Source organism: Bombina bombina, chromosome 7 (genome assembly GCF_027579735.1).
Source record: "Bombina bombina isolate aBomBom1 chromosome 7, aBomBom1.pri, whole genome shotgun sequence".
Classification (NCBI taxonomy): domain Eukaryota; kingdom Metazoa; phylum Chordata; class Amphibia; order Anura; family Bombinatoridae; genus Bombina; species Bombina bombina.
In genome coordinates, this window is record NC_069505.1 from 367,782,110 (window position 1) to 367,803,962 (window position 21,853).

The 21,853-nt window shown below is 42.4% G+C and overlaps 1 protein-coding gene across 1 annotated transcript in view; it reads right to left on the reverse strand.

Annotated features, from left to right (window-relative positions):
- Positions 1-21,853, reverse strand: part of DCAF1 (DDB1 and CUL4 associated factor 1) — a 638,093-nt gene that overhangs the window by 80,946 nt on the left and 535,294 nt on the right. Inside the window, exons 19-21 of the mRNA XM_053721062.1 lie at positions 17,187-17,280; positions 16,999-17,103; positions 16,847-16,920 (exon numbers count right to left, since the gene is read on the reverse strand). Of these exons, the coding sequence (XP_053577037.1) occupies positions 16,847-16,920; positions 16,999-17,103; positions 17,187-17,280 (273 nt within the window). The remainder of the gene's footprint in view (positions 1-16,846; positions 16,921-16,998; positions 17,104-17,186; positions 17,281-21,853) is intronic.

The following is a 21,853-nucleotide window of genomic DNA, read 5'->3' on the forward strand; positions in this document are numbered from 1 at the left end:
CTGGTCTTAACGGAAGAGTCCATGGTTGGCAAGAGGCCATCCGGACAAGATCCGCATACCAAAACCTGTGAGGCCATGCCGGAGCTACCAGCAGAACAAACGCGCATTCCTTCAGAATCTTGGAGATTACTCTTGGAAGAAGAACTAGAGGCGGAAAGATATAGGCAGGATGATACTTCCAAGGAAGTGATAATGCATCCACTGCCTCCGCCTGAGGATCCCGGGATCTGGACAGATACCTGGGAAGTTTCTTGTTTAGATGAGACGCCATCAGATCTATTTCTGGAAGTTCCCACATTTGAACAATCTGAAGAAATACCTCTGGGTGAAGAGACCATTCGCCTGGATGCAACGTTTGGCGACTGAGATAATCCGCTTCCCAATTGTCTATACCTGGGATATGAACTGCAGAGATTAGACAGGAGCTGGATTCCGCCCAAACCAGAATTCGAGATACTTCTTTCATAGCCAGAGGACTGTGAGTCCCTCCTTGATGATTGATGTATGCCACAGTTGTGACATTGTCTGTCTGAAAACAAATGAACGATTCTCTCTTCAGAAGAGGCCAAGACTGAAGAGCTCTGAAAATTGCACGGAGTTCCAAAATATTGATCGGTAATCTCACCTCCTGAGATTCCCAAACTCCTTGTGCCGTCAGAGATCCCCACACAGCTCCCCAACCTGTAAGACTTGCATCTGTTGAAATTACAGTCCAGGTCGGAAGAAGAAAAGAAGCCCCCTGAATTAAACGATGGTGATCTGTCCACCACGTCAGAGAGTGTCGTATAATCGGTTTTAAAGATATTAATTGAGATATCTTTGTGTAAACCCTGCACCATTGATTCAGCATACAGAGCTGAAGAGGTCGCATGTGAAAACGAGCAAAGGGGATCGCGTCCGATGCAGCAGTCATAAGACCTAGAATTTCCATGCATAAGGCTACCGAAGGGAATGATTGTGACTGAAGGTTTCGATAAGCTGAAATCAATTTTAGACGTCTCTTGTCTGTCAAAGACAGAGTCATGGACACTGAATCTATCTGGAAACCCAGAAAGGTTACCCTTGTCTGAGGAATCAATGAACTTTTTAGTGAATTGATCCTCCAACCATGATCTTGAAGAAACAACACAAGTCGATTCGTATGAGATTCTGCTAAATGTAAAGACTGAGCAAGTACCAAGATATCGTCCAAATAAGGAAATACCACAATACCCTGTTCTCTGATTACAGACAGAAGGGCACCGAGAACCTTTGTAAAAATTCTTGGGGCTGTAGCTAGGCCAAACGGCAGAGCCACAAACTGGTAATGCTTGTCCAGGAAAGAGAATCTCAGGAACTGATAGTGATCTGGATGAATCGGAATATGTAGATATGCATCCTGTAAATCTATCGTGGACATATAATGCCCTTGCTGAACAAAAGGCAAGATAGTCCTTACAGTTACCATTTTGAATGTTGGTATCCTTACAAAACGATTCAATATTTTTAGATCCAGAACTGGTCTGAAGGAATTCTCCTTCTTTGGTACAATGAAGAGATTCGAATAAAAACATAATTTATGCTTACCTGATAAATTCCTTTCTTCTGTAGTGTGATCAGTCCACGGGTCATCATTACTTCTGGGATATTACTCCTCCCCAACAGGAAGTGCAAGAGGATTCACCCAGCAGAGCTGCATATAGCTCCTCCCCTCTACGTCACTCCCAGTCATTCGACCAAGGACCAACGAGAAAGGAAAAGCCAAGGGTGAAGTGGTGACTGGAGTATAAATTAAAAAATATTTACCTGCCTTAAAAACAGGGCGGGCCGTGGACTGATCACACTACAGAAGAAAGGAATTTATCAGGTAAGCATAAATTATGTTTTCTTCTGTTAAGTGTGATCAGTCCACGGGTCATCATTACTTCTGGGATACCAATACCAAAGCAAAAGTACACGGATGACGGGAGGGATAGGCAGGCTCTTTATACAGAAGGAACCACTGCCTGAAGAACCTTTCTCCCAAAAATAGCCTCCGATGAAGCAAAAGTGTCAAATTTGTAAAATTTGGAAAAAGTATGAAGCGAAGACCAAGTTGCAGCCTTGCAAATCTGTTCAACAGAGGCCTCATTCTTGAAGGCCCAAGTGGAAGCCACAGCTCTAGTAGAATGAGCTGTAATTCTTTCAGGAGGCTGCTGTCCAGCAGTCTCATAAGCTAAACGAATTATGCTACGAAGCCAAAAAGAAAGAGAGGTAGCGGAAGCTTTTTGACCTCTCCTCTGCCCAGAGTAAATGACAAACAGAGAAGACGTTTGTCGAAATTCCTTAGTTGCCTGTAAGTAAAATTTTAGAGCACGGACTACATCCAGGTTGTGCAGTAGACGTTCCTTCTTTGAAGAAGGATTTGGGCATAAAGAAGGAACAACAATCTCTTGATTGATATTCCTGTTAGTAACTACCTTAGGTAAGAACCCAGGTTTAGTACGCAGGACTACCTTATCCGAATGAAAAATCAAATAAGGAGAATCACAATGTAAGGCTGATAATTCAGAGACTCTTCGAGCCGAGGAAATAGCCATTAAAAATAGAACTTTCCAAGATAACAACTTTATATCAATGGAATGAAGGGGTTCAAACGGAACGCCCTGTAAAACATTAAGAACAAGGTTTAAACTCCATGGTGGAGCAACAGTTTTAAACACAGGCTTAATCCTGGCCAAAGCCTGACAAAAAGCCTGGACGTCAGGAACTTCTGACAGACGTTTGTGTAACAGAATGGACAGAGCTGAGATCTGTCCCTTTAATGAACTAGCAGATAAACCCTTTTCTAAACCTTCTTGTAGAAAAGACAATATCCTAGGAATCCTAACCTTACTCCAAGAGTAACCTTTGGATTCACACCAATATAGGTATTTACGCCATATCTTATGGTAAATCTTTCTGGTAACAGGTTTCCTAGCCTGTATTAAGGTATCAATAACTGACTCAGAAAACCCACGTCTTGATAAAATCAAGCGTTCAATTTCCAAGCAGTCAGCTTCAGAGAAGTTAGATTTTGATGTTTGAAGGGACCCTGTATCAGAAGGTCCTGTTTCAGAGGTAGAGACCAAGGTGGACAGGATGACATGTCCACCAGGTCTGCATACCAAGTCCTGCGTGGCCACGCAGGTGCTATTAGAATCACTGATGCTCTCTCTTGTTTGATTCTGGCACTCAATCGAGGAAGCAACGGGAAGGGTGGAAACACGTAAGCCATCCTGAAGTCCCAAGGTGCTGTCAGAGCATCTATCAGGACTGCTCCTGGATCCCTGGATCTGGACCCGTAACGAGGAAGCTTGGCGTTCTGTCGAGACGCCATGAGATCTATCTCTGGTTTGCCCCAACGTCGAAGTATTTGGGCAAAGACCTCCGGATGAAGTTCCCACTCCCCCGGATGAAAAGTCTGACGACTTAAGAAATCCGCCTCCCAGTTCTCCACTCCCGGGATGTGGATTGCTGACAGGTGGCAAGAGTGAGACTCTGCCCAGCGAATTATCTTTGATACTTCCATCATAGCTAGGGAGCTTCTTGTCCCTCCCTGATGGTTGATGTAAGCTACAGTCGTGATGTTGTCCGACTGAAACCTGATGAACCCCCGAGTTGTCAACTGGGGCCAAGCCAGGAGGGCATTGAGAACTGCTCTCAATTCCAGAATGTTTATTGGCAGGAGACTCTCCTCCTGACTCCATTGTCCCTGAGCCTTCAGAGAATTCCAGACGGCACCCCAACCTAGAAGGCTGGCGTCTGTTGTTACAATTGTCCAGTCTGGTCTGCTGAATGGCATCCCCCTGGACAGATGTGGCCGAGAAAGCCACCATAGAAGAGAATTTCTGGTCTCTTGATCCAGATTCAGAGAAGGGGATAAGTCTGAGTAATCCCCATTCCACTGACTTAGCATGCACAGTTGCAGTGGTCTGAGGTGTAAGCGTGCAAAGGGTACTATGTCCATTGCCGCTACCATTAAGCCGATTACCTCCATGCATTGAGCCACTGACGGGTGTTGAATGGAATGAAGGGTGCGGCAAGCACTTTGAAGTCTTGTTAGCCTGTCCTCTGTCAGGTAAATCTTCATTTCTACAGAATCTATAAGAGTCCCCAGGAAGGGAACTCTTGTGAGAGGAACGAGTGAACTTTTCTTTTCGTTCACCTTCCATCCATGTGACCTTAGAAATGCCAGCACTAACTCTGTATGAGACTTGGCAGTTTGAAAGCTTGAAGCTTGTATCAGAATGTCGTCTAGGTATGGAGCTACCGAGATTCCCCGCGGTCTTAGTACCGCCAGAAGAGCACCCAGAACCTTTGTGAAGATTCTTGGAGCTGTAGCCAATCCGAATGGAAGAGCCACAAACTGGTAATGCCTGTCTAGGAAGGCAAACCTTAGGTACCGATAATGATCTTTGTGAATCGGTATGTGAAGGTAAGCATCTTTTAAATCTACAGTGGTCATGTACTGACCCTCTTGGATCATAGGTAAAATTGTCCGAATAGTCTCCATCTTGAACGATGGAACTCTTAGGAATTTGTTTAGGATCTTTAAGTCCAGGATTGGTCTGAAAGTTCCCTCTTTTTTGGGAACCACAAACAGATTTGAGTAAAACCCCTGTCCCTGTTCCGATCGTGGAACTGGATGGATTACTCCCATTAACAAGAGCTCTTGTACGCAGCGTAGAAACGCCTCTTTCTTTGTCTGGATTGTTGACAATCTTGACAGATGAAATCTCTCTCTTGGAGGAGAGTATTTGAAGTCCAGAAGGTATCCCTGAGATATTATCTCTAGCGCCCAGGGATCCTGAACATCTCTTGCCCAAGCCTGGGCGAAGAGAGAAAGTCTGCCCCCCACTAGATCCGATCCCGGATCGGGGGCCCTCAATTCATGCTGTTTTAGGGGCAGCAGCAAGTTTCCTAGTCTGCTTGCCCTTGTTCCAGGACTGGTTAGGTTTCCAGCCTTGTCTGTAGCGAGCAACAGCTCCTTCCTGTTTTGGTGCAGAGGAAGTTGATGCTGCTCCTGCTTTGAAATTACGAAAGGAACGAAAATTAGACTGTCTAGTCTTGGCTTTGGCCTGAGGCAGGGCATGGCCTTTACCTCCCGTAATGTCAGCGATAATCTCTTTCAACCCGGGCCCGAATAAGGTCTGCCCTTTGAAAGGTATATTAAGCAATTTAGACTTAGAAGTAACATCAGCTGACCAGGATTTTAGCCACAGCGCCCTGCGTGCCTGAATGGCGAATCCTGAATTCTTCGCCGTAAGTTTAGTAAGATGTACTACGGCCTCCGAAATGAATGAATTAGCTAGTTTAAGGACTCTAAGCCTGTCCGTAATGTCGTCCAGAGTAGCTGAACCAATGTTCTCTTCCAGAGACTCAATCCAGAATGCCGCTGCAGCCGTGATCGGCGCAATGCATGCAAGGGGTTGCAATATAAAACCTTGTTGAACAAACATTTTCTTAAGGTAACCCTCTAACTTTTTATCCATTGGATCTGAAAAAGCACAGCTATCCTCCACCGGGATAGTGGTACGCTTAGCTAAGGTAGAAACTGCTCCCTCCACCTTAGGGACCGTTTGCCATAAGTCCCTTGTGGTGGCGTCTATTGGAAACATTTTTCTAAATATCGGAGGGGGTGAGAACGGCACACCGGGTCTATCCCACTCCTTAGTAACAATTTCAGTAAGTCTCTTAGGTATAGGAAAAACCTCAGTACTCGTCGGTACCGCAAAATATTTATCCAACCTACACATTTTCTCTGGTATTGCAACTGTGTTACAATCATTCAGAGCCGCTAACACCTCCCCTAGTAATACACAGAGGTTTTCCAGTTTAAATTTAAAATTTGAAATATCTGAATCCAGTCTGTTTGGATCAGAACCGTCACCCACAGAATGAAGTTCTCCGTCCTCATGTTCTGCCACCTGTGACGCAGTGTCTGACATGGCCCTAATATTATCAGCGCACTCTGTTCTCACCCCAGAGTGATCACGCTTACCTCTTAGTTCTGGTAATTTAGCCAAAACCTCAGTCATAACAGTAGCCATATCCTGTAATGTGATTTGTAATGGCCGCCCAGATGTACTCGGCGCTACAATATCACGCACCTCCCTCTGAGCGGGAGATGTAGGTACTGACACGTGAGGCGAGTTAGTCGGCATAACTCTCCCCTCGTTGTTTGGTGAAATTTGTTCAATTTGTACAGATTGACTTTTATTTAAAGTAGCATCAATACAGTTAGTACATAAATTTCTATTGGGCTCCACTTTGGCATTGCAACAAATGACACAGGTATCATCCTCTGAATCAGACATGTTTAACACACTAGCAAATAAACTTGTAACTTGGAAATACAATTCAATTAGAATAATATTAAAACGTACTGTGCCTTTAAGAAGCACAGAAGATCTATGACAGTTGAAAATTAATAAATTGAAACAGTTATAGCCTCAATCCTTGTAAATAACACAACTTTAGCAAAGGTTTAATCCCATTAGCAAAGATAACAAATTCTGAAAGCAGGAAACAAATTACAGAATAAACGTTTTTTATCTCAGTCAAACTATAATTCTCACAGCTCTGCTGAGAGAAATTACCTCCCTCAAAATAAGTTTTGAAGACCCCTGAGCTCTGTAGAGATGAACCGGATCATGCAGGGAATACAATGAGTTGCTGACTGAAATATTTGATGCGTAGTAAAAGCGCCAAAAAACGGCCCCTCCCCCTCACACACAGCAGTGAGGGAGAACAGAAACTGTCAGAAAACAGATTAAGCAACTGCCAAGTGGAAAAATAGTGCCCAAACATTTATTCACTCAGTACCTCAGTAAATGAAAACGATTTTACATTCCAGCAAAAACGTTAAACATAATCTCTAGTTATTAAACAGCTTTATGTATTTCTTACAGTGTAATTCTAGTGAAGTACCATTCCCCAGAATACTGAAGTGTAAAGTATACATACATGACATTATATCGGTATGGCAGGATTTTCTCATCAATTCCATTGTCAGAAAATAAAAACTGCTACATACCTCTATGCAGATTCATCTGCCCGCTGTCCCCTGATCTGAAGTTTACCTCTCCTCAGATGGCCGAGAAACAGCAATATGATCTTAACTACTCCGGCTAAAATCATAACAAAAACTCTGGTAGATTCTTCTTCAAACTCTGCCAGAGAGATAATAACACACTCCGGTGCTATTTTAAAATAACAAACTTTTGATTGAAGATATAAAACTAAGTATAATCACCATAGTCCTCTCACACATCCTATCTAGTCGTTGGGTGCAAGAGAATGACTGGGAGTGACGTAGAGGGGAGGAGCTATATGCAGCTCTGCTGGGTGAATCCTCTTGCACTTCCTGTTGGGGAGGAGTAATATCCCAGAAGTAATGATGACCCGTGGACTGATCACACTTAACAGAAGAAACCCCAGCCCCTGTTCCAGAACTGGAACTGGTATAATTACTCCAGCCAACTCTAGATCTGAAACACATTTCAGAAATGCTTGAGCTTTCACTGGATTTACTGGGACACGGGAAAGAAAAAATCTCTTTGCAGGAGGTCTTATCTTGAAACCAATTCTGTACCCTTCTGAAACAATGTTCTGAATCCAAAGATTGTGAACAGAATTGATCCAAATTTCTTTGAAAAAACATAACCTGCCCCCTACCAGCTGAGCTGGAATGAGGGCCGCACCTTCATGTGGACTTAGAAGCTGGCTTTGCCTTTCTAGAAGGCTTGGATTTATTCCAGACTGGAGATGGTTTCCAAACTGAAACTGCTCCTGAGGAAGAAGGATCAGGCTTTTGTTCTTTGTTGAAACGAAAGGAACGAAAAACAGAATTTATGCTTACCTGATAAATTACTTTCTCCAACGGTGTGTCCGGTCCACGGCGTCATCCTTACTTGTGGGATATTCTCTTCCCCAACAGGAAATGGCAAAGAGCCCAGCAAAGCTGGTCATATGATCCCTCCTAGGCTCCGCCTACCCCAGTCATTCGACCGACGTACAGGAGGAAATATGCATAGGAGAAACCATATGATACCGTGGTGACTGTAGTTAGAGAAAATAATTCATCAGACCTGATTAAAAAAAAAAAACCAGGGCGGGCCGTGGACCGGACACACCGTTGGAGAAAGTAATTTATCAGGTAAGCATAAATTCTGTTTTCTCCAACATAGGTGTGTCCGGTCCACGGCGTCATCCTTACTTGTGGGAACCAATACCAAAGCTTTAGGACACGGATGAAGGGAGGGAGCAAATCAGGTCACCTAAATGGAAGGCACCACGGCTTGCAAAACCTTTCTCCCAAAAATAGCCTCTGAAGAAGCAAAAGTATCAAATTTGTAAAATTTGGCAAAAGTGTGCAGTGAAGACCAAGTCGCTGCCTTACATATCTGGTCAACAGAAGCCTTGTTCTTGAAGGCTCATGTGGAAGCCACAGCCCTAGTGGAGTGAGCTGTGATTCTTTCAGGAGGCTGCCGTCCGGCAGTCTCATAAGCCAAACGGATAATGCTTTTAAGCCAAAAAGAAAGAGAGGTAGAAGTTGCTTTTTGACCTCTCCTTTTACCAGAATAAACAACAAACAAAGAAGAAGTTTGTCTGAAATCTTTAGTGGCCTCTAAATAGAATTTTAGAGCACGGACTACGTCCAAATTGTGTAACAAACGTTCCTTCTTTGAAACTGGATTCGGGCACAAAGAAGGTACAACTATCTCCTGGTTAATATTCTTGTTGGAAACCACTATCGGAAGAAAACCAGGCTTAGTACGCAAAACCACCTTATCTGCATGGAACACCAGATAGGGTGGAGAACACTGCAGAGCAGATAACTCAGAAACTCTTCTAGCAGAAGAAATTGCAACCAAAAACAAAACTTTCCAAGATAATAACTTAATATCTACGGAATGTAAGGGTTCAAACGGAACCCCTTGAAGAACTGAAAGAACTAGATTTAGACTCCAGGGAGGAGTCAAAGGTCTGTAAACAGGCTTGATTCTAACCAGAGCCTGAACAAACGCCTGAACGTCTGGCACAGCTGCCAGCCTTTTGTGAAGTAAAACAGATAACGCAGAAATCTGTCCCTTCAGAGAACTTGCAGATAATCCCTTCTCCAAACCTTCTTGTAGAAAGGATAAAATCCTAGGAATTTTTATCTTGTTCCATGGGAATCCTTTAGATTCACACCAATAGATATATTTTTTCCATATCTTATGGTAAATCTTTCTAGTTACAGGCTTTCTAGCCTGAATAAGAGTATCTATTACAGAATCTGAAAACCCACGCTTTGATAAAATCAAGCGTTCAATCTCCAAGCAGTCAGTTGGAGAGAAACCAGATTCGGATGTTAGAATGGACCTTGAACAAGAAGGTCCTGTCTCAAAGGTAGCTTCCATGGTGGAGCCGATGACATATTCACCAGGTCTGCATACCAAGTCCTGCGTGGCCACGCAGGAGCTATCAAGATCACCGAAGCCCTCTCCTGGTTGATCCTGGCTACCAGCCTGGGAATGAGAGGAAACGGTGGGAAAACATAAGCTAGGTTGAAGGTCCAAGGTGCTACTAGTGCATCTACTAGAGTCGCCTTGGGATCCCTGGATCTGGACCCGTAACAAGGAACCTTGAAGTTCTGGCGAGACGCCATCAGATCCATGTCTGGAATGCCCCATAATTGAGTTATTTAGGCAAAGATTTCCGGGTGAAGTTCCCACTCCCCCGGATGGAATGTCTGACGACTCAGAAAATCCGCTTCCCAATTTTCCACTCCTGGGATGTGGATTGCAGACAAGTGGCAGGAGTGATCCTCCGCCCATTGAATTATCTTGGTCACTTCCTCCATCGCCAGGGAACTCCTTGTTCCCCCCTGATGGTTGATATAAGCAACTGTCGTCATGTTGTCTGATTGAAACCTTATGAATTTGGCCTTTGCTAGATGAGGCCAAGCTTTGAGATCATTGAATATCGCTCTCAGTTCCAGAATGTTTATCGGGAGAAGAGATTCTTCCCGAGACCATAGACCCTGAGCTTTCAGGGGTTCCCAGACCGCGCCCCAGCCCACCAGACTGGCGTCGGTCGTGACAATGACCCACTCTGGTCTGCGGAAGCTCATTCCCTGTGACAGATTGTCCAGGATTAGCCACCAACGGAGTGAATCTCTGGTCCTTTGATCTACTTGAATCGTCGGAGACAAGTCTGTATAATCCCCATTCCACTGTCTGAGCATGCACAGTTGTAATGGTCTTAGATGAATTCGTGCAAAAGGAACTATGTCCATTGCTGCAACCATCAATCCTATTACTTCCATGCACTGCGCTATGGAAGGACGAAGAACAGAATGAAGAACTTGACAAGAGCTTAGAAGTTTTGATTTTCTGACCTCTGTCAGAAAAATTCTCATTTCTAAGGAGTCTATTATTGTTCCCAAGAAGGGAACTCTTGTTGACGGGGAAAGAGAACTTTTTTCTATGTTTACTTTCCATCCGTGAGATCTGAGAAAGGCTAGGACGATGTCCGTATGAGCCTTTGCCTTTGACAGAGACGACGCTTGAATCAGGATGTCGTCCAAGTACGGTACTACTGCAATGCCCCTTGGTCTTAGAACCGCTAGAAGGGACCCTAGTACCTTTGTGAAAATTCTCGGAGCAGTGGCTAACCCGAATGGAAGTGCCACAAACTGGTAATGCTTGTCCAGAAAAGCGAACCTTAGGAACTGATGATGTTCCTTGTGGATGGGAATATGGAGGTACGCATCCTTTAAATCCACCGTGGTCATGAATTGACCTTCCTGGATGGTAGGAAGGATCGTTCGAATGGTTTCCATTTTGAACGATGGGACCCTGAGAAATTTGTTTAGGATCTTGAGATCTAGAATTGGTCTGAACGTTCCCTCTTTTTTGGGAACTATGAACAGGTTGGAGTAAAACCCCATCCCTTGTTCTCTTATTGGAACTGGATGAATTACTCCCATCCTTAACAGGTCTTCTACACAATGTAAGAATGCCTGTCTTTTTATTTGGTTTGAAGATAATTGAGACCTGTGGAACCTTCCCCTTGGGGGTAGTTCCTTGAATTCCAGGAGATAACCTTGAGAAACTATTTCTAGTGCCCAAGGATCCTGAACATCTCTTGCCCAGGCCTGAGCAAAGAGAGAAAGTCTGCCCCCCACCAGATCCGGTCCCGGATCGGGGGCCATCCCTTCATGCTGTTTTGGTAGCAGTGGCAGGCTTCTTGGCCTGCTTACCCTTGTTCCAGCCTTGCATCGGTCTCCAGGCTGGTTTGGGTTGAGAAGTATTACCCTCTTGCTTAGAGGATGTAGAAGTAGAGGCTGGTCCGTTTCTGCGAAAGGGACGAAAATTAGGCTTATTTCTAGCCTTAAAAGACCTATCCTGAGGAAGGGCGTGGCCCTTTCCTCCGGTGATGTCTGAAATAATCTCTTTCAAATCGGGCCCAAACAGTGTTTTGCCCTTGAAAGGGATGTTAAGTAATTTTGTCTTGGAAGACACATCCGCTGACCAAGACTTCAGCCAGAGCGCTCTGCGCGCCACGATAGCAAACCCTGAATTTTTCGCCCGCTAATCTCGCTAATTGCAAAGCGGCATCTAGAATAAAAGAGTTGCCCATAATCTCCTCATACGAAGATTCTTTATCAAGCGACTTTTCTAGTTCTTCGAACCAGAAACACGCTGCCGTAGTGACAGGAACAATGCATGAAATTGGTTGAAGAAGGTAACCTTGCTGAACAAACATTTTTTTAAGCAAACCCTCTAATTTTTTATCCATAGGATCTTTAAAAGCACAACTATCTTCTATGGGAATAGTAGTGCGTTTGTTTAGAGTAGAGACCGCCCCCCTCGACCTTAGGGACTGTCTGCCATAAGTCCTTTCTGGGGTCGACTATAGGAAATAATTTCTTAAATATAGGGGGAGGCACAAAAGGTATGCCGGGCCTTTCCCATTCCTTGTTTACTATATCCGCCACCCGCTTGGGTATAGGAAAAATATCGGGGGGCACCGGAACCTCTAGGAACTTATCCATCTTACATAATTTCTCTGGAATTACCAAATTGTCACAATCATCCAGAGTAGATAATACCTCCTTAAGCAGTGCGCGGAGATGTTCTAATTTAAATTTAAATGTTACAACATCAGGTTCAGCTTGCTGAGAAATTTTCCCTGAATCTGAAATTTCTCCCTCAGACAAAACCTCCCTCCTGGCCCCTTCAGATTGGTGTGAGGGTATGTCAGAAGCGTTATCATCAGCGTCCTCTTGCTCTTCAGTGTTTAAAACAGAGCAATCGCGCTTTCTTTGATAAGTAGGCATTTTAGATAAAATATTTGCAATAGAATTATCCATAACAGCCGTTAATTGTTGCATAGTAATAAGTATTGGCGCACTAGATGTACTAGGGGCCTCTTGTGTGGGCAAAACTGGTGTAGACACAGAAGGGGGTGATGCAGTACCATGCTTACTCCCCTCATCTGAAGAATCATCTTGGGCACTATTATTATCTGTGGCATCATTGTCCCTACTTTGTTTGGACACCATGTCACAATTATCACATATATTTGAATGGGGAGACACATTGGCTTTCATACATATAGAACATCGTTTATCTGATGGTTCAGACATGTTAAACAGGCTTAAACTTGTCAACAAAGCACAAAAAACGTTTTAAAATAAAACCGTTACTGTCACTTTAAATTTTAAACAGAACACACTTTATTACTAAATATGCGAAAAAGTATGAAGCAATTGTTCAAAATTCACCAAAATTTCACCACAGTGTCTTAACGCCTTAAAAGTATTGCACACCAAATTTGAAAGCTTTAACCCTTAAAATAACGGAACCGGAGCCGTTTTTACATTTAACCCCTATACAGTCCCAGGAATCTGCTTTGCTGAGACCCAACCAAGCCCAGAGGGGAATACGATACCAAATGACGCCTTCTGTAAGCTTTTTTAGTGTATCTTAGCTCCTCACACATGCATCTGCATGCCTTGCCTTCCAAAAACAACTGCGCATTAGTGGCGCGAAAATGAGGCTCTGCCTATGACTAGAGAAAGGCCCCCATCTGAAAAAGGTGTTCATACAGTGCCTGCCGTTTTTTAACAACAATCCCCAAGATTATAATTATAAAGCGCTATAATCTGTCAAATATGCTTAGCAAGTAATCGTTTTAGCCCAGAAAAATGTCTACCAGTTTTTTTAAGCCCTTATAAAGCCTTTATTCTCATACTTAATCTAAGAAAATGGCTTACCGGTCCCCATAGGGAAAATGACAGCCTTCCAGCATTACCAAGTCGTGTTAGAAATGTGGCCATCATACCTCAGGCAGAAAAGTCTGCCAACTGCTTCCCCCAACTGAAGTTACTTCATCTCAACAGTCCTGTGTGGAAACAGCAATCGATTTTAGTAACGTTTGCTAAAATCATCTTCCTCTCACAAACAGAAATCTTCTTCTCTTTTCTGTTTCAGAGTAAATAGTACATACCAGCACTATTTTAAAATAACAAACACTTGATTGAAGAATAAAAACTACATTTAAACACCAAAAAACTCTTAGCCATCTCCGTGGAGATGTTGCCTGTGCAACGGCAAAGAGAATGACTGGGGTAGGCGGAGCCTAGGAGGGATCATATGACCAGCTTTGCTGGGCTCTTTGCCATTTCCTGTTGGGGAAGAGAATATCCCACAAGTAAGGATGACGCCGTGCACCGGACACACCTATGTTGGAGAAACGATTATTAGCCCTGTTTTTACCCTTAGATTTTTTATCTTGTGGTAAAAAAGTTCCTTTCGCACCAGTAACAGTTGAGATAATAGAATCCAACTGAGAACCAAATAATTTGTTACCCTGGAAAGAAATGGAAAGTAGAGTCGATTTAGAGGACATATCAGCATTCCAAGTTTTAAGCCATAAAGCTCTTCTAGCTAAAATAGCTAGAGACATAAACCTGACATCAACTCTGATAATATCAAAAATGGCATCACAGATAAAATTATTAGCATGTTGCAGAAGAATAATAATATTATGAGAATCATGATCTGTTACTTGTTGCGCTAAAGTTTCCAACCAAAAAGTTGAAGCTGCAGCAACATCAGCCAAAGATATAGCAGGTCTAAGAAGATTACCTGAACACAGATAAGCTTTTCTTAGAAAGGATTCAATTTTCCTATCTAAAGGATCCTTAAACGAAGTACCATCTGACGTAGGAATAGTAGTACGTTTAGCAAGGGTAGAAATAGCCCCATCAACTTTAGGGATTTTGTCCCAAAATTCTAATCTATCAGATGGCACAGGATATAATTGCTTAAAACGTTTAGAAGGAGTAAAAGAATTACCCAAATTATTCCATTCTCTGGAAATTACTTCAGAAATAGCACCAGGAACAGGAAAAACTTCTGGAATAACCACAGGAGATTTAAAGACCTTATCTAAACGTTTAGATTTAGTATCAAGAGGACCAGAATCCTCAATTTCTAAAGCAATTAGTACTTCTTTAAGCAAAGAACGAATAAATTCCATTTTAAATAAATATGAAGATTTATCAGCATCAACCTCTGAGACAGAATCCTCTGAACCAGAAGAGTCATTAGAATCAGAATGATGATGTTCATTTAAAAATTCATCTGTATAAAGAGAAGTTTTAAAAGATTTTTTATGTTTACTAGAAGGAGGAATAACAGACATAGCCTTCTTAATGGATTCAGAAACAAAATCTCTTATGATATCAGGAACACTCTGAACATAAGATGTTGATGGAACTGCAACAGGTAATGGTACATTACTAAAGGAAATATTATCTGCATTAACAAGTTTGTCATGACAATTAGTACAAACAACAGCTGGAGGAACAGCTACCAAAAGTTTACAGCAGATACACTTAGCTTTGGTAGTTCCAGCACCAGACAGCGATTTTCCTGAAGTATCTTCTGACTCGGATGCAACGTGAGACATCTTGCAATATGTAAGAGAAAAAAACAACATATAAAGCAAAATTGATCAAATTCCTTAAATGACAGTTTCAGGAATGGGAAAAAATGCCAAGGAACAAGCTTCTAGCAACCAGAAGCAATGAAAAATGAGACTTAAATAATGTGGAGACAAAAGCGACGCCCATATTTTTTTAGCGCCAAATAAGACGCCCACATTATTTGGCGCCTAAATGCTTTTGGCGCCAAAAATGACGCCACATCCGGAACGCCGACATTTTTGGCGCAAAAGAACGTCAAAAACGACGCAACTTCCGGCGACACGTATGACGCCGGAAACAGAAAAGATTTTTTGCGCCAAAAGAGTCAGCGCCAAGAATGACGCAATAAAATGAAGCATTTTCAGCCCCCGCAAGCCTAACAGCCCACAGGGAAAAAAGAGTCAAATTTTTAAGGTAAGAAAAAAATGATTGATTCAAATGCATAATCCCAAATATGAAACTGACTGTCTGAAAATAAGGAATGTTGAACATCCTGAGTCAAGGCAAATAAATGTTTGAACACATATATTTAGAACTTAATAAAAAAGTGCCCAACCATAGCTTAGAGTGTCACAGAAAATAAGACTTACTTACCCCAGGACACTCATCTACATGTTTGTAGAAAGCCAAACCAGTACTGAAACGAAAATCAGCAGAGGTAATGGTATATATAAGAGTATATCGTCGATCTGAAAAGGGAGGTAAGAGATGAATCTCTACGACCGATAACAGAGAACCTATGAAATAGACCCCGTAGAAGGAGATCATTGCATTCAAATAGGCAATACTCTCCTCACATCCCTCTGACATTCACTGCACGCTGAGAGGAAAACCGGGCTCCAACCTGCTGCGGAGCGCATATCAACGTAGAATCTAGCACAAACTTACTTCACCACCTCCATAGGAGGCAAAGTTTGTAAAACTGATTTGTGGGTGTGGTGAGGGGTGTATTTATAGGCATTTTGAGGTTTGGGAAACTTTGCCCCTCCTGGTAGGAATGTATATCCCATACGTCACTAGCTCATGGACTCTTGCTAATTACATGAAAGAAATATATATATATATATATAATGAAACGATCTTACCAGAATTAATGCAGTGGAACAGGAACACGGCCCTTCAAGTGTGACAGGTTAGTAGCGTCGCTCCTGACATGGACTTGAGAGAATAAAAGCAGGCAGCAAAAATCCTTAATGCTGATTGCTTAAGGAGCTGTTATTATGAGTCGGGATAGTTTCGCAGAAGAACTCCCCCTGCATCTCCGGACTCTAACTTTCACCCATGCTCTCACTGAGAGGCTGACAGGACTACTTAAAACTCCAGTCCCATTGCGAAGAGTACTACCCTCCATAAGAGACTACTCCGAATCTTCCGACACTTCTCTGTCAACCTCCTGTGAGGAAAGGCAAAGAATGACTGGGGGATGAGGGAAGTGGGGGAGGTATTTAAGCCTTTGGCTGGGGTGTCTTTGCCTCCTACTGGTAGCCAGGTTCTTATTTCCCACAAGTGATGAATGAAGCAGTGGGCGCTCCTCCCCTATAGATGGAAATTTAGGCTTCATATCCCCTTTAATTTGTTTTTTAAAAATGTTAAGACTTGACTGAGGTGTTATTCTATATAAGCATAACAAAAATGTCTTGTAATTACAAGGTGTTTAATTTCTTTTTAAAGTCTTAATTACCACAGCGCATAGAATGATTTTTTCTATATACCCATATAGCCAGATATTTCCGCTAGTTGCACAACCGTAAGAAATTACAGATGATTATATATTTATATCTGAAGCAGACTTCATTAGACAATTGTAAATAGGGGAACAATGCCTTTACGATACAAGCAAACCTCCCCAGAGTACGCTCTTACTTCTATCACAGCCAGGTAACAATCCTTGGTGTCTGTGCACAGGTCAAAAATATTACGCTTCACATCAATGGTGGCTAGAAGAAAAAATAAAGATAGTGTCAGCCTAACAACAATATCATTCTTTTTCTGCTTAACAAGGTGTATGGTCTTACCGATAGGCTTGTAGTCTGTAGCATTAAACGTCCTAAAGGAGGATCCAAATGGGCTTTTCATTTTTTCCTCAAGGAGATCATCTTCGTCATCAGCCTGAAGCATAGCTGGGTAGAGGAAAAGTAAGTGTGAGAGAGCACACAGACAGAAGGGCTACATACAAGGACATGTTTTACAAAACAGCTCCTACCTCCATACATTACTGTCCCTGTGCTGTTGAACACCACACGACACTGGTCCAGAGCAGGCACCGTATGCAGAAGGTGAAAAGTACGCAAGTCCCACTAAGCGATTATTAAGGAAAAAACTCTAAATCTTCAGATTTCTGAATACGAAAAAATGTGCTTCTATGCATAACCCCTACAGTAGGTACCTCCTTCATAAATTCACCACAGAAACAGAAGATTTTACTGTGGGAGGAAACACATGGACACAGAACCACCATCATATATTAAAGGGATAAGAAAGGTCAAAAATGAAATGTGCATGGGGGCATGTCAATTTCAATTTAAATCATATTTGCAATATACTTCAATTAGCAAAAAATGCTTTTAATAAAAAGTTATTAGTATTTTCGGTGGCATATGCACATATGCTGTGAGGGCCTGTGGATCAGTATTTAAACATTATACCTTCTCAGAGAGTCAGCAGTAGCTTTTATGACACAAGTTATGTCATAAGCAACACACACCACCAGCCAACTCTCGGAGCATACGTAGGGCAAGATTACGTATGCGGCGCAGGCTTTAGTGCAACTGCTGAAACCGACATAGCCGGTAATTTAACCATGCACATCAGGGAATCACATAAACCGTGCCGGTAGTTCATAAACTGGTGTAAGTCGGATAAACTAGCGATGTTCAGAAATGTGAGTAAATACACATTTCTGTAGTCGCCAGTGATTTACGGCAGTTTAGACACTGCCGGCACATAAGAAAAAAAACCCTCAAATCTCCCGTAAAAGTCTAACCCACCTCCCAAAAATAAACCTGACACGTCAAAACCCCTATATCCGCCAACACCCCACATTGCAACTAATAATAAAAGTGTTAACCCCTAAATCGCCAACTCCCCACAAAGCAATATACCCAATTAAACTATTAACCCCTAAATCGCAATTCCCCCACATCACAATAAACCTTATTAACCTATTAACTCCTAAACCGCCAACCCCCCACAACTCAAATTACGAATGTAATTACAAAGCCCCTTAACCTAACACCCCCTAAATTACCCCCAATTACATTAAATAAAAAAATACTAAGTTGCAATTTAAATAAAAAAACAAAATTATGCTTACCTGATAATTTAATTTCCATCGAGGGGAGAAGAGTCCACGGCTTCATTCATTACTATTGGGAATTAAGAACCTGGCCACCAGGAGGAGGCAGAGACACCCCAGCCAAAAGCTTAAATACCTCCCCCACTTCCCTCATCCCCCAGTCATTCTGCCAAGGGAACCAGGAACAGTAGGAAAAATAGGGTATACAAGGTGCCAGAAGATGATTAAATTTAGGTCAGCCCCACGGAGATACAGGCGGGAGCCGTGGACTCTCCTCCCCTCAATGGAAATGAAATTATCAGGTAAGCATAATTTATGTTTTCCATCTAAAGGGGAGGAGAGTCCACGGCTTCATTCATTACTATTGGGAACATATATCAAAGCTCTAGAGGACACTGAAGGAAACCGGGAAGGTAAAAGGCAGACCCTAATCTGAGGGCACCACAGCCTACAAAACCTCTCTCCCAAAAACAGCTTCCGTAGAAGCAAAAATGTCAAATTTGTAAAACTTTGTAAAAGTGTGTAAGGAGGACCAGGTAGCCGCCTTACAAATTTGGTCCATAGAGGCCTCATTCTTGAAGGCCCAAGACGAAGCCACAGCTATAGTTGAATGAGCCGTGATCCTCTAAAGAGGCTTATGTCCCGCTGTCTCATAAGCCAAGCGAATCAAGCTCCTCAACCAAAAAGACAAAGAAGAAGCAGAGGCCCATTGCCCCTTGAGCCTCCAAGAATACACCAGAAAAAGAGATGTAAACTGTCTGGAATCCTTTGAAGTCTGAAGATAGAACTTCAAGGCACAAACTACATCCAGGTTATGAAGTAACCTCTCCTTTGAAGAAGAAGGGTTAGGACACAAAGAAGGTTACAATTAGACACCACCTTGGGGTGAAACCCCAACCTAGTGCGAAGTACAGCCTTATCCGCATGAAACACCAGATAAGGAGGCTCACTTTACAAGGCAGCTAGTTCAGACACTCTGCGTGCCAATGCAATAGCCAACAGGAAGAGAACCTTCCAGGACAGAATCTTAATGTCAATGGAATGCATAGGTTCAAACGGAACCCTCTGCAAAACCTTAAGGACCAAGTTTAAGCTCCAAGGCGGAGCCGACTGTCTAAAGACAGACCTGATTCTAGACAGAGCCTGAACAAAAGATTGGATGTAAGGGAGCTCAGCGAGTCTCCTATGCAACAAAACTGACAATGCCGAAAACTAGCGGCGAGACCCTTCTCCAAACCATCTTTGAGAAAGGAGAAAATCCTGGATACCTTCATCTTATGCCAAGGATATCCATGATTCTCACACCAGGACAAGCAAGTCTTCCACACCTTATGGTAGATGTGACAAGTGACTGGCTTCCTTGCCTGAATTAGAGTATCAATCACACTTTCAGAAAAGCATCTCTTGGCTAAGACTTGGCGTTCAATCTCCACGCAGTCAGCCTCAGAGAATCTAGATTTTGATGTTGAAAAGGGCCCTGTGACAGCAGATCCCTGCGACAGGGTAACCTCCACGGCGGAGAGGATAACATCCCCACCAGATCTGCAAACCACGTCTGAGGCCCACTCCTGTTTGATGTGTGCCACTACGCGAGGTAGAAGTGGTAGAGGTGGAAAAAACATAATTTATGTAAGAACTTACCTGATAAATTAATTTCTTTCATATTAGCAAGAATCCATGAGCTAGTGACGTATGGGATATACATTCCTACCAGGAGGGGCAAAGTTTCCCAAACCTCAAAATGCCTATAAATACACCCCTCACCACACCCACAAATCAGTTTAACGAATAGCCAAGAAGTGGGGTGATAAGAAAAAAGTGCGAAAGCATAAAAAATAAGGAATTGGAACAATTGTGCTTTATACAAAAAAATCATAACCACCACAAAAAAGGGGTGGGCCTCATGGACTCTTGCTAATATGAAAGAAATGAATTTATCAGGTAAGTTCTTACATAAATTATGTTTTCTTTCATGTAATTAGCAAGAGTCCATGAGCTAGTGACGTATGGGATATAAATACCCAAGATGTGGAGCTTCCACGCAAGAGTCACTAGAGAGGGAGGGATAAAATAAAGACAGCCAATTCCGCTGAAAAAATAATCCACACCCCAAAATAAAGTTTTAATCTTTATAATGAAAAAAACTGAAATTATAAGCAGAAGAATCAAACTGAAACAGCTGCCTGAAGTACTTTTCTACCAAAAACTGCTTCAGAAGAAGAAAACACATCAAAATGGTAGAATTTAGTAAAAGTATGCAAAGAAGACCAAGTGGCTGCTTTGCAAATCTGATCAACCGAAGCTTCATTCCTAAACGCCCAGGAAGTAGAAACTGACCTAGTAGAATGAGCTGTAATCCTTTGAGGCGGAGTTTTACCCGACTCGACATAAGCATGATGAATCAAAGATTTTAACCAAGATGCCAAAGAAATGGCAGAAGCCTTCTGACCTTTCCTAGAACCGGAAAAGATAACAAATAGACTAGAAGTCTTTCGGAAATCCTTAGTAGCTTCAACATAATATTTCAAAGCTCTAACTACATCCAAAGAATGCAACGATCTTTCCTTAGAATTCTTAGGATTAGGACACAATGAAGGAACCACAATTTCTCTACTAATGTTGTTAGAGTTCACAACTTTAGGAAAAAATTTAAATGAAGTTCGCAACACCGCCTTATCCCGATGAAAAATCAGAAAAGGAGATTCGCAAGAAAGAGCAGATAACTCTGAAACTCTTCTAGCAGAAGAGATGGCCAAAAGGAACAAGACTTTCCAAGAAAGTAATTTAATGTCCAGAGAATGCATAGGTTCAAACGGAGGAGCTTGTAAAGCCCTCAGAACCAAATTCAAACTCCAAGGAGGAGAGATAGACTTAATAACAGGTTTGATACGAACCAAAGACTGAACAAAACAATGAATATCAGGAAGATTAGCAATCTTTCTGGGAAACAACACAGAAAGAGCAGAAATTTGTCCTTTCAAAGAGCTTGCAGACAAACCTTTATCCAGACCATCCTGAAGAAATTGTAATATTCTAGGAATTCTAAAAGAATGCCAGGAAAAATGATGAGAAGAACACCAAGAAATGTAAATCTTCCAGACTCGATAATATATCTTTCTAGATACAGCTTTGCGAGCCTGTAACATAGTATTAATTACAGAGTCAGAGAAACCTCTATGACTGAGAATCAAGCGTTCAATCTCCATACCTTCAAATTTAAGGATTTGAGATCCTGATGGAAAAAAGGACCTTGCGAAAGAAGGTCTGGTCTTAACGGAAGAGTCCACGGTTGGCAAGAAGCCATCCGAACAAGATCCGCATACCAAAACCTGTGAGGCCATGCTGGAGCCACCAGCAGAAGAAACGAACGCTCCTTTAGAATCTTGGAAATCACTCTTGGAAGAAGAGCTAGAGGCGGAAAAATATAGGCAGGATGATACTTCCAAGGAAGTGACAACGCATCCACTGCCTCCGCCTGAGGATCCCTGGATCTGGACAGATACCTGGGAAGTTTCTTGTTTAGATGAGAAGCCATCAGATCTATTTCTGGAAGACCCCAGATTTGAACAATCTGA